This window comes from Antrostomus carolinensis, unplaced genomic scaffold (assembly GCF_000700745.2).
Source record: "Antrostomus carolinensis isolate BGI_N321 unplaced genomic scaffold, ASM70074v2 scaffold796, whole genome shotgun sequence".
NCBI lineage: Eukaryota > Metazoa > Chordata > Aves > Caprimulgiformes > Caprimulgidae > Antrostomus > Antrostomus carolinensis.
Window position 1 is genome coordinate 46273 of NW_010322292.1, and position 13881 is coordinate 60153.

Sequence of the window (13881 nt, forward strand, 5' to 3'; positions counted from 1 at the left end):
ATAGCCTGGGAGGTAACAGGGAAAGGGCAGAACTAGAAAGATAAAACCAATTAAAATTGTCACTGATTAAGCAGTTCTGCCCTCCTTTTCTGGCCAGTGTTGAGAGAGGCTTTGACTCTTCTGGTGTCTCATTGTGAAGGCAGGTTTGGGTGGCTTTTTTCAGTGCTTGTTTTGCCCCTCAGTAGTTTTGTTGGACTGATGAGTGCAGTTCTCTAGGCTCTGCTTTGTAATTGCTTTGCTAACTCAGAGGGAGGCAGTGAAGTTTAATCAGTTAACTCTGTGTAAATCAGTTTGAAATGAGTAGGTGCGGAGTATCAGAGAGGAGGCAAGACTTTTAACATAAATAATGCAATAGCATTTTCTGGTCACTTTGGAGGCATTTTCCATAGTGCAGGCTTCCCTGGGCAACACTAAAGTTGACTCATTGATGGCCCAGGTCCGTGAATCTACCACACATCTGGGTTTCCCCAGACGTGCTTCCTTCCAGAAACTGTGAGTGGAATCTGAGACACTGCCTGTTTGGCTGGGGTTTCCATCAGGGTGGTCAGAGGAGCGGTCTGCCAAGTACGCGGGGAGGCTGGAGAGGTGGCCACAGAGCATGCACAGAGCAGGTCTTTGGTGTGTGTGTAGACGATACAAGGCATAAGAGACGTGCCAGACCTGCTGAGCACATGCTGTGGGACTGACCTGGGTATGTCCAGGAAATCCAAAGCATTCTTAACATGACGGGCTGTCTTGCAGGGGTGCAAGGCAAGCAGCTGTCCTGGGCTCTGAGCTGCTTGGTTTGGAGAGAGGCTTGTGGTGGTGGAAGAGCTGGGCTGAGGAAGGTAGGAAGCAAACTGCAGTCATCGATCCCACGTCAAGGTGCTGCACATCCCCACTATGCCCCAAACTAGTTGCAAACTTCTTGGCTTCTCTATCCAGCGTGTTTCTCTAAAGTGATGCTAGATCTTGTCCAGAAAGTAGCCAGGTCCTGTTAGCTGGAGACCATCATACTCCTGAGATGAACCTAGAGTACTTTTGCAGCTCCACAGCCATCCAGAAAGTGGGTGCACGAGGCCATTTGCTCAGGGACCACCTGTTTTGGAAGGGTGGAGTTGATGCATTACAATGTGCTCTAGTAATAGAGCTGAATTTTTCTGGGACTGTGTGGAATCTGGGCTGCTTTGGGTACCTCCCAACAGTCCTTTGACTTGTTAAATCAGTGGCTAAAAAGGTGGGATTATGTATGCTGCAGAATTTGGGTAGAAAGACCCTAATGCTGAGTGACTCCCTAAAATACTAGCCTGGTTAAAAAAATGAGAAGAATCCAAATTTGATTTGAAAACTGAGTGCTAACAACTGTCTTTCGTGTTCAGCTTGGAAGCTTTGAAGAGAACTGGGTGCTTTGTTTTTAAAAGAAATTGTAACACAGATAATAAACTTTGTTTTATTTTGGGGGTTTTTGTGTGTGTGAACTAACTTCAAATACCTCTTCCTCCTCTGAGGAAGGAGCCGGGGGGGAGGGAAAATCCTTAGTCCTAAAGCAGCAAGTACATCACATCAAACATGACTATGTTAAATACTAAAATGTTCAAAGTACAACTGAGATAGATAAAGGCTTTGATGGGAAGTGGATATTTCCCAGGGACATTACAAGCAATAATCCAGATGTTATGGTGTAATGCAACGAGTGTCCATGGATAGATGGGGAGCTCAAGCCAAGCAGCGCCTGCTGTAGGGCTTAGCCCTCCACTCCCATGCTGTTACGCCATATGGAAGCAATCTCCAGGCCCCTTTAATAGCCAGCTTTGGATTCCATTTTCACAGGGCTCATAGAGCTAAGTGGAGCTGTTTTATGGACAAGTTAGATAGAAGCCTTTCCAAGATAAACATCCAATTCGAAATTAGGACATACCAAGCTGCAAAATTATTTTAGGGCATATTTCATGGAAGCACTGCCATTTTTCTAAGGCGATTGCCAGACTGTAGAATGCCCTTTGATCCCTTGCGGACATTACTCCCTTTTTTTTATTTTATTTTTTTTAATAGAAAGGATTTTGAAATAGTTGCAGTGTTTAGGGAGGAATATATCTACCGGGACTTTGAAGTATGTCCATGGGAACAGTCATGCTTTAGCTTTTTGGCCTAAAAGACGAACTTTAAAAAAAAAAAAAAAAAAAAAAAAAGAGAAATTATATTGCAGCTGGATTTATGAATCAAAATCTCGTTTTCTTTTTAAAGGTAGGAATTTTTAATCAGTGTGCCAGGAAAGCCAAATGGGGTGTTTAAATAGAAGTATATTAATAAGCTTGTGGGATTCAAAGAGTTGGGTATTTTAACCAGTAAAAAGCGAGTAAAAAAATTTGCGAGTTCACCACCCATGATTTAAGAATTTTGTTGCTGGGTAATTGATCCATAAAAAGTAATCTTCAGACATCAGGTGCTTTTGCAATCGTTTTATTTAGCAACAACATTTCTTACTTGCTTTTAAAGCTAACACGTCCTGTTTTTAAAGTGACTTGTGAAATCTTCTCCTCCTTCTTGCTCCCACCTGTATATGACATGATTGAAGCTCCAAAGTGTGGCGAGTTAAAAGTTGCTTCACGAGAATAAAATACGGCAGGATTTTTACTGCGAGAAGAAAAGTGTAGCCTTGAGTTTTAATGTTTCCAGCTCACTCCCCCCAAATAAAGGCCTATTTAATCATCCTCTGTCCAATAAAATACTGCCAGTTAGCAAACTCTTAGCGCAACCGTGCTATGTAGGATGAAGCTGCGAAGGTAACAAATGTGGCTACCAGGTAGCCATAACTCCAGATAAAGAGCCTGGTGGTGTCAGTGTTTTTTCAGCAGGCATCAGTATTTTTGATTCGTGAGCTCAGTTTCTAGAAGCAGGAGCTCCAAAGGCAGCAGGCGAAGAGCTAATGTGGATGATGGGCAGTTGAGTGATTGAGGTGGTGGAAGATGCGTGCTCAGCCTTTCACCTGGCCATAGGCTTTATGATTGTGGGCTGTCTCCGTGGAAAGGACGAACCTGCATTTTATGGATGTAGTTGGAGACATTTAAGAGTTTACTTCAGTTTCTCCCCTCTTCCACCTCTCCTCCCCAGCTCTTTCTCTGAGCCAAGGTGGTAGATTGCTCTCCATGTTTGAGGTCTGATCTTATGAAAGCTCAGCCAGGTTAGCTGAAGTCACCTTCTCTGATGGTTTAAGCTAACCCCACTGATGCTGAACACCATCTCTCCATGGGGCCAGCCATAATACAGTACAGGCAGAAATGTCACAGAATCACAGAATGGTGGGGTTTGGAAGGGACCTCAGGAGATCATCTAGTCCAATCCCCCTGCCAAAGCAGGTTGCTAAAGCAGGTTCCCTACAACAGGTTGCACAGGAAAGTGTCCAGGTGGGTTTTGAACATCTCCAGAGATGGAAACTCCACACCCTCTCTGGGCAGCCTGTCCCAGTGCTCCGTCACCCACACAGTAAAGAAGTTTTTCCTTAAGTTTGTCTGGAACTTCCGGTGCTCCAGTTATTGCTCGTGATATCCTATTGCCCTCCATTCCCTGCTTCCTCCTATGGAATCATGGTACCTCAGTCCCTACTGGTGCTTTCATATCACGGGTAATTTGAGCATAAAAGCATGGGTTTAGGTGTATAAATGTTTCATGTTACTGACTTGCTTTTCAGTCTAGTTTCATGCGGAGCATGCGACTCTCCGACTCTTTGCGCAAGAACCAGTTGTGGAACGGTCTGGTCACCATCACACTCTTGGAGGGGAAGAATATTCCTGGAGGGGGCTTGGCAGAGGTTTTTATTCTCCTCAAGCTGGGAGATCAAAGGTACAAGAGTAAGGTAAGTATTAAGGATTTCCTGAAGTTTGCTGAAGCCAATAAGGTACTTGGTATTTCTTTTAAAAGTGTTACTACCTCAGATGGAACTATTCTTGAATGTTTTATATAAGTGAGATCAAAACCAGGAGACTAGATCAGGGACATTAACATTTTACTAATATGTTTTACATGCCAATATAGAAATAGGAGGTTAGGAGTATTGTGTGTATCTGGTTTTGTGCATTTAACATACTCGTCATATTTATGGATGTTTGACACTAATATGAAATGAAATAAAGTTACGTGCATCACAAGTGTTTTGTTCTCTGCCAATATAGAAGTTAGGTTTGCAATGTTAGATATGCTGGAAAAGCAGACCTGAAGTGGTTCCCAGTGCAGGGGCATAATTATTATTTTTATTTATTTATTTATTTATTTATTTATTTATTTATCTATTTATTTATTTATTTAAAGCACATTTATTGAAAAGTATGTTACATAGAGCAGAACCTGCCTCTCTCCTCCAAACACACAGAAAATTCAATGCTTTGATTTGAATTTTTATTCTTCTAGGCTGTGTTTACTTGTATCCAGTACTGTTTCATGGGAATCTAAGAAATTAGTGGGATTCTCAAAGATATACACTTACTCTCCAAAGTCTAATAAGAAGAGAGGCTATAATTAAACTAATATTACATTGAGAAAGGAAGAGCTCTGCATTTCATGAACCAGAAGTGTGGAGAGAAGAGGAGGAGGAAACAAATCCCCTCATTTACAGAATGTACAGAACAAGTTCACAGAACATAACGTTCAGATGTAGGCGCATCTGAAACCTGCACTCTGTCCCCCTTGTCAGACCTCAAACCAAGGTCATGACATAATGTTTTTATTTAGAAAAGCAGCTTTGAAAAATAACAAATGGGTTAGTAATTTTAGAATAAATATACATTATTCTAGTTAAGATCCCTTTTCATGTTTCTTTTTAATGGTCCGTAGCCTGTGTCGTGAATCTACAAGACTGCACTGTCTGCAGTCACAGAAAATTAAAGTTTAAGATGAGGAGTCAAGTACAATGTTGCCTTGCAGGGAGTTAGTTGCTTAACATTTCTGTCTGGAGTTCAGCAAAAATTGGGGACTGCTGCTTTTACACCCTAATAAGACTTCAAATTAGAAGTGCATCATGTTCTTTCCTGGAGTTTATTCAACTCATGAAGTATGAAATCTCAGTCATGGTCCATCTAATCCTATCTCTTGTTCTCTCAGTGGCCATGCTGATATTGATGATGGGTAGTGTAGTGTGATATGAATTGCAAGTGATTTAAGTCCCAATCTGGTGAATACTCAAAGTAACCTGAACACATGAACAATCTCACTGAACTCAGAGGGACAATTTACAGATACCAGATTAACTGGATGTTAATAGTTTCAAGGCTGCTCCTTCTTTGCCTACATCTTAACATGGAAGGGTGCAAAATTACTAGTTTAGATTCCTGAATTAATTCCAGCCTGTTTTCAGGTGATTGTCCTCAAAAAGTTTTATTCTTGACTTCTTCCAGTGTGTGAGTGACGTTGAATGCTGACCACAGTCCACTGAAAGTGGAACTAGTAGATCCACCTTGCATTTCAAAATTTCATTCACGTCGCACTTGCATATTTATCAATATTGGAAGAGAGGATGAGGTTATGTGTGAAGGGCTGGGGAGCTTTGCTTGGATTGACCTTGGTACTCGATACCCTAACATCCCACCTTGTTCTTGTAGAAGAATTGATATGTGTTTTACTGTGGAAATAAGTACCATTTAAGAAAAGTAAATATTATAACTGCATGTTTTCTAGACACTGTGTAAGAGTGCAAATCCTCAGTGGAGGGAACAGTTTGATTTTCACTACTTCTCTGACAGGAAGGATATGTTGGACATTGAGATCTGGAGAAAGGATAACAAAAAGCACGAGGAGCTTTTGGGAATGTAAGTTTTTTTGGGGGGGAGGGTATTAAGTATAAAAGATAGTGTGATTTATATATATGTATATTATTTTGTAAATTGATCAATTTATGTTCATTACCAGTTTCATGCTGTATGTTTCTCACCTTATTCTGGTCACGTCCAAATGCCTTTGCAAGGGTATGTTTATTAAAACCTATTACTGGATAATTAATTAACCATGACCTGAATGCAGGGCCACCCAAACTGACTCTACACGTTAACTGTAAAATCTCAAATACTGCGGGAGCTCATTGGGAACCATTTCTGGGAGAGCGAGTGGCAGCAAGGGGCAGTACTTGTCTGCAGTTCCATGGTGATATTGCTCCAGACCCCTTGTGCTCTGCAGGGCTGATTTGCAGCTTCAGGCTGGTGCCACCTTGGGGTCTTTATGCTCCTTTTGAGTGGCACTGGTGTTTCTGTTTGCACCTCAGTGGTGTGTCCCTGTAGCCGTATAAATGTATAGGACCTGTTAGCTGAGTTTGCTTTAGTTGGGTAATCTCTTCCCCATTGCCACAGAGGACTGATCTCTTGTGGGTTTGGTGCCCCATGCTATCGCATGAGCTCATGTTGCTTAAAGCATCCTTTTCAGAGACAGCCTCACAGGTGATTTACTCATCTCCTGACTGATACTGGATACTCTTTATGTCCTGTTCTTTCCCCTCCTATCTAACTTCTTATTTTTACAGTATTAGTATACTCTTGGTATCCTAATAGGAACTATATCTTTCCTCCTGTTGCCTTCTCCCTTCTTTTGGCAATGTTGTCCTCTAGACCCATCTCCCCAAACTCATCTTCACAGTTGGCTACACGCAGCAGCTTCAAGAACCATTTAATTTACCAGAACCCCTCTTTGGTCTGTCTGTGCTTATCTGCTGGTAGGATCAGTGTCACAACCTCTGAATTCTTAGAGGCAGGGATCGTCTCTGCAGTTGTTTGCCATTCTCACCTGGTGAGGGTTTCACAACTTGCTGACTAAATAACAGTAACTCATAAGAACATTCTCTTACTTTAAGCATTTAAATAGTTTGAAACTATTCACTGAGAAGAACAATGCCCTTTGGCTCTACAAATGTTTGTGGTTTTGCAGAGCAGGAAATGTTTTCTGGCTGAATGCTATTGCTCATCACATGGAGAAGTGGCTGAAGATGAATTTGTTCCTTCCATTCTCACAGTTGCTTTTATTACTATTGATATTCTCTTTAGAGTTAAAAAATGTAGCAGTGTTTGTGGTTTGTTCGTACTCCCTGATGTTGGAGCAATTCTTCCTTAGGTTTTTCCCCCCCCCCTTTTTTTTTCTACTAGTTTCTGGCAGGTGGTGTTCCGTGTGGCAAAAAATTATCAGCAACATACTTATTCTGTTATTAAAGATTTCAACACTGAGAAAGCCTGCCTGCATTAGATTTACCTTAAAATTATTTTTACTGTCTACATGGAGAGAAAATATTATTGTTTTGCCTTAAGCACAGCAAATTTGGTGTAGCATCAAAACAAGAAAAAAATTATACTAGATTTTAAAAAATTATTACAAGAATAGGTAAACACCAAATGTGTAATAACAAGCCTTGTTTGTACAGTGTAGAAACTTTTAACACTCAATAAATAATACTTTATGAAGAGTTCAAGTGCAGTCTAATCTGGAAAAGGATTTTGTAGGCAAAACAACATTATGAGGTGCCATGTTTGTCTCCATGATTTCCAAGTTGAGTTTTGAGGTTTCTGGATTTCACAACATCACTAGAAGTAAAGTGTTTTTGGGTTATAGTCAGTCATTAGATGCAGCAGTACAGCCCAGCTGCCCTCAAATAATTTGCATGGGTTTAAGGAAAAGGCAGAATTGTCTGGATCTTAATTAATAATTTAATAAAATATTCAATTTACAGGTAAGTAGGATGCATTATGCTCCCTCAGGACTGTGTAGATTGAACTGTGTGGACTAGACCTTTATATATATATACACATACACACACAATAATTAAATGAAGTAGAGGTAGTGCACAAGGTGGAGTCATGTCTGACAATCCAGACTGCTCAACTTTTGTGGAGTAAAGACTTCTGTTAATTCCTTTAGACCCAGGGTTTCATGTAGGCTAAGCCCCTGGAACATGGCTTTTCTCCCAGGCATAATTTGGTTTCAAGGTAAAATATTGTTCTTGAAATAGTACCTGAAGCATCTGTGGAGACTATGGAACATGTAGAATAAGAAATGTGTTGGACCTTTGGTACTAAACACTATCACCTGGGGCCTTTGTCTGCTTCTGAATTAGTGAAGAAACATTTGGTACGATTTCATGTCACCCTTCTCCTATCACAAAATGAACCCACACTGTCAATCCATGTTGTAAGCTAAAATATTAGCTTCTCCTTAGACTTCCAACTGGATCCAGTTTCTCTTCCTCACATAAAATACTGCAGCATAGAGCAGTTCAACTGCCAGGGTCCAGCACTGAGGAGTGGCTCTGTTTTGGTGCTGGATGGAATAATCCTTCTATTTAGTCTGCACAGAACTGTTAGTAACATTTATGGAGTGCTTTTTGTGTCCTTTGGGATAAGGCATGCTATAAACAGGAGATGATGTTAATGTATATTAATAAACAAAGGTGTTAACGTGTGCAGAATTTGTCCAGGCAGAGTTAAATTGTTTATGCCAAGTTGTTAGGGATATTTTTTGAAAAAGAGATGCTGTGAAACGTTGGAGGTTTATTCTTCACATGTTTACCTCCAGAAAGAGGTTTTACAAAAACTGCTAGACTTAAGACCATGAGCTATGAGATTGGAGTGCATCCAATATCTTTATGATGAATGTCTCCAGGAAACAGTGTCTTTGCAACAAGAAACAATCCTTATTTTTAAAGGCCATGCTGTTGGGATGGAGCAGAAAAATCTACTATGGCTGCATCCCAATTTAAATTTCAACAAGCTATAGGAAAAACTTATCTGTAAAATAAGTCAAAATAAGACTTTATTAATTGTTTCCCTGACACCTGTGGCATTTGAAATTCTTTTCCAAATATTGACCACAGATGCATCTTACTGTATACTGTGATAATGATTCTGACCTCTTTTGTGAAGGCTTTCAAGAATTCTATGAGGGGAAAAAAGGGGCAATGCTTTGTGCAGATTTTTTCTTATGTATTTATATACGTTTGTTTAAGTCTACTCATAATTTGATGAACTGTGGATTGAGTAATAAAGTATAACTCCATAAATACTGGTAAGAGTCTAAGCCCAGCACCTTTTAGTGAAATCTTAACATTTGATTCCCTGATAAACAAATAATTTAACCCCATATTCACTGTGTAGTTTTCTCAAGTAATGTTTCTCTGCAAAATAAATAAAAAAAGGGGGAAAAAAAAGTTTGACAGCTAAAGGTGAGGTCTGTAAGTCAACGGAACAGTCTTAAATGAAAACTGAAGTTGTGGTGTAATCCTCTATGGGACTAGAGGTCAGTATAGAGGTGTAGACCTAAAATATTGATCAGGAGGAGGAAGGAAAGCATTTAATTTTTTTATTTTTTTTTTTTTAAAGAAGATACATTTGTGTGCACAGTGCACTCTTAACTTACAGAACTGTGTCCCTTGTAGATCATACATGAAGCATGTGTGTGAAAGATTATATCTGAATTGAATATATAATATAGCAAAAGGTGACAACAAGCAGAGCTATCCTATTACTTTGAGAATTTAACTCAAGAGATCATTTGAGTTGCCTAAAATACAAATAGTCAGAGAATTTTGCCCTGTACATATTCAGATCAGGCAACTTTTAAGCAAAAAGTGGATTGTCTCCATTAGTTTTATACTGTGCCCATTGCCAAAGTCTCTTACCACTTTCCTGTGAAATAATTATCTGCAATAAGGTCTTGCAGATAGGAAGCTAAGAAAGAAGGAAAGGCAAGAGTTTCTCTTTCAGGAGGATGGGGAAAGTAGTTTGGAAATAATTAGGCTTATTTTAATAGTGTAGAAGTGTTTGTGTAGAAACTACTGAATTTATATAGTAAATTGAATGTCTTAATTGTTTTACAAAGCTGCAGTCTTTGCAGTCTAATCAATTATGTTATATAACCTAAATGAAACAGATTGTCTTTTTTATTTTCTTTCTTTCTTAAGCCTTTTGCCATTTGCAAGTCCAAATGTGGATTTTCTTTTCAGTTCCTCAAAAGAAAATAGAGGCATACCATCACCTTGAGTGAACACAGATGTTTTAAGGAAGTTAGTTTGCACGGAAATCAGACATGATTTGAGGAAGAAATGCTTATACGCCACCTCCTGCTGTTCTCCCCACCACATGGGCATCCCTTCTACACCCACACCCTTATACTCAATCTTTTCTTTGACCTTTGACTGATCAAATTCTTTTAATAAGAGAAACAATTCCATAGCTTGCTAAAACAAGCTAGAATTATATTTAACTTTGCCTTTGAGACAGGAGAGATTTCTGAGGTTATCTATTGGTGGGAGGTGCACTGTTGTCTGAACAAGTTGTCTCTTCTCTCTTACTGCATGGAAAGTTCTTAACATAAAGTAAATGCAGCTTTCCCCAGTTGTGGACTGTGGTGTGAGTGGGTGGTGTATGAAATGCTGATGTGGAAGAAATGGCTTGTATTGCCAACTCAACCATAGACCAGCTGGGTGACCCTGAGTTTTCCTCTCTGCTGTCTTCATTTTCTTCATCTGTTTAAAAAAAAAAAGGGGGGGGGAAAGAAAAAACCCACGCCCTAAAAAAAAGCCCAAAACAACAAAGAAACAAAAAAACTCCAAGACACATTCCTCCTAAAGTATCAGTAAAACTACTGCAGTCTGAGAAGCGACTGTGTTAGTGCAACCAAGGTGATGCTGACCTCCAGTGTGGAAGTGATAAGGTCATCTTCTCAATGCTTGTCTTTTTTTGTTGTTGTTTTATTTTCCTTTCTGCTCTATCTTCTCATATCTTTCTGAAGAGTCTAGGCATAGCAATGAGTTTCAAATGCAACCTCTCACACTTGGAAATTGTGTTGAGAGGCAGCCTACGCACCAAACAGTGTTGGTACTCTTCCTGGTTTACACAGAAAAGTTTATTTTCTTTCTCTTTCAAGGCACTTGAAAGCAGTTAATAAGAGTAAACTTGCAACCTGTTGTATGTTCAGTGCAGTGAATAGCAAAGAGCACACTTAAGGCAAAGTCATTCCCATTGATTCTGGTGAGAAGAAGCTTGCATGAAGAGCCGTGTTTTAATACACGGGAGCTACTAGATGAGTTACAAACTCATCAGAGCAATGACTTTTACTTCATAACGTAGTTTGAGTTTTCAGGCTGAAATGTTTTGGGATTTTTTTTTTCTTTCACCGCCTTAGCATTCGCGGAAAATAGGCTGTTAAGAAGCGGAAAGCATGCAATTTATAGCAGATGGGTATAAACCGCTCCAGCTCTACTACTGGAATGGGATCAATCAGGAACACTACATGCACCATTTACCCAGAAGAAACCCACCTGGGGGAACCCTGTGGAATTTTAGCCTATTAAGACAACACCTTAACAAGTTTAGTTTAAATAAAAAATTGTCGGCAGACATTAATCGGAGCAAAAGCTCTTGCTCTCGATCATTCACTCTCTGTCCCTTTGAGAAAAGTGACTCCCTTTGCTCTGTGGCAACAAAGCTTCTCCTTCCTAATTTTTTTTTTTTCTTTTTTCATCTGTAACTTTTGTTCAGCCTGTTCTTAAAAGTCAAACCCCACAGAGGTTCAGAAATGTTCCACTCCATTTACTGGACTTCTAAATAGAAGGCATTTAGCCCAGCCAAGTGATTAGACTTTCTGTTGCATTTAACCGCTCCCTTCACGTATAACTTGCTGTCTAGTGATCTCTCTCGGCTTTAGCCCATACTCATCTTTTATTATTATCTCTTTATGAATGTTTCTCTTTTTTTCCTTCTTATTTTTATTTATTTTTTTTTTGTGCAGGTTTCAGGTTAATGGTGCCTATTATACACAGGGATTGGGGGGGGGGGGGACTTTTAAGACAATCCTTTCCTTTGGGAAATATAACAGTACTCTGAAAATGTAGCTCTAGTAAGGCTTGTAAAAGAGATTGGGGCATACAGTATAATGTAGCATAAAATGGAGGATGTGACTTTAAAGAAACTAATCTATTTTAGGCTAATGTTTTAAATTTTGCATTTGCCCCTTTTCTTTTCCCACAGGTGAAATAAAATTGTGTTTCAAATCCATCACAAAGCACTAGGGGATTTTAGAGGGGAAGTGAGGCAGGCCAGAGTTAAGTTTTCCTACTGTACTTGCAGCCCAAAGCTTTTACCTCTGCTTACCAGTAGGTGAACCAGAAAGCAAAACTGACAGTAAGTGTAATAGAAACTGGCTAATTGGTTCCCCATGTTTAATTTTGAGATGATTTTTTTTCTTTTGCATTCTTTCCATCCTGAACAGGCAATAAGTTTTGGTCCCTGCTTGCTACCAAAATCTATATAAATGTTGCTTTATTTTTTTTTCCATTTTTTTCTTTATTAACCCTTGATACTGTCATTCTAGGTGCCAGGTTGACATTACTGCCCTGCCAACTAAGCAGACAAATTGCTTAGAGCTGCCTCTGGAAAAACATCCAGGGTCCCTGCTTATGTTGATTGCTGTTGCTCCATGTACAGGAGTGTCTATCTCTGATCTGTGTGTCTGCCCTTTGGGAGACCCCAGTGAAAGGCAACAGATTTCACAACGCTATGTGAGTTTGCTTTTTTTTTTTTTTTCTTCTTTTTTTCTCCTTTAGTTTTGAAAGTAGTCAAAATTGCAGGAAAAAAAAAATTAAAAATTGTCCAGTCATAGTTACGTCTCCTGCCAGAGAAAACTATTGCACAGAATAGTTATTATGTTTAGAATGACATGGAGATTGGCAGGGCAGATAGACCCAAGCGATTTGACTTGTATTTGTTGAGTTTTAAACTAATACTTTTCATTGCAAACTTGAGTTGTATTAAGAGATTATCATGGGGAATGAAAGACACTGAATGTTGTGGAGAGATCATAGTATACTTAACTTGCTTTCCTTCTTTGGGGAGGATATGTTCTCAATGTTCAATTATTGGAAAAGTCCTCTAAAGCTGAGAGAGAAAAAATAAATGTATCTCTCTGAAATGGGGTGCGAGATTGAGACATTTGAACCACTTAAGTCAAAGTTTTTGAGGAGATATTCCTCGCTTCCAACTGGGTGTGTTGCCTTCCCAACCCGTGCTGCTTCTCCAGGTCTACCTATGTTCTGTTTTCTGTTTTAGTTGGCAGATGATACTTGCATAAACATGCAGGGCTCCTTCCAACCTCCACCACAACATTAACATGTAACTTATGTGAATGGAGAATTTCCGTAGGAGCAGGTAGCTTGGGATGTTGTGAACCTCGAGGTCATGATGCAGTGAGACTTGGCTAGTGGACATGCATTTGTGGGTATACCAGGTGCTGAACTGAAACACCATAAAAATAGTGATGGATATAAAAATGTAGGTCATTTAGTAGTTCGATAATTTCTGTTTCTTACTGAATTACAAATGAAATATGTCTTTATGTTTTCCTCCTTGCAGTGTATAAAGAATTCGTTTCGGGACATAAAGGACATTGGTTTCTTACAAGTCAAAGTTTTAAAGGCGGTGGACCTCTTGGCAGCAGATTTTGCAGGTATTTTACTTCTATTTTCCAGCATATAGTGCTAGAATATATTGTGAATGCTACTTAGACTTTGTGCAGTACTGTCAGTTGATGAAGGAAAAGTAAATCTTCCCATCATTTCTCCAGCAGTGAAACCTGCCTCAGGGAAGAGTGATACCAAATGGTTTTGATTTCCAAAAGTATGTGAGAAGGTCCAGTGGATGGAGATCTGATTTCCCCTTTAGATCTGAGCAGCGTGACCAATAGCTTAGCACTTAGCATGGTGTGCTGTTGTATTTTCCAGCAGGAATATGTAAAATAAGAGTTGATATAAAGTGATAGTGCCTTCTAAGCTGCCTTTCCATCTTTTATTGGGTGCCTTGTGAGTCTATGAACAAGACTGAAAGATTTTGGGGGCATCTGACACAGTGTCAGTGTGTGGGTTTGGGTGATGCTGCAGGCTGTCAC

General features: G+C 39.6%; 1 protein-coding gene across 2 annotated transcripts in view; it reads left to right on the forward strand.

Moving 5' to 3' along the window:
• Positions 1-13881, forward strand: part of MCTP2 (multiple C2 and transmembrane domain containing 2) — a 102559-nt gene that overhangs the window by 28112 nt on the left and 60566 nt on the right. For both annotated transcript variants that reach the window (XM_010170170.2, XM_010170171.1), the window contains exons 8-11: positions 3668-3832; positions 5647-5777; positions 12313-12499; positions 13350-13443. In XM_010170170.2, the coding sequence (XP_010168472.1) occupies positions 3668-3832; positions 5647-5777; positions 12313-12499; positions 13350-13443 (577 nt within the window). The remainder of the gene's footprint in view (positions 1-3667; positions 3833-5646; positions 5778-12312; positions 12500-13349; positions 13444-13881) is intronic.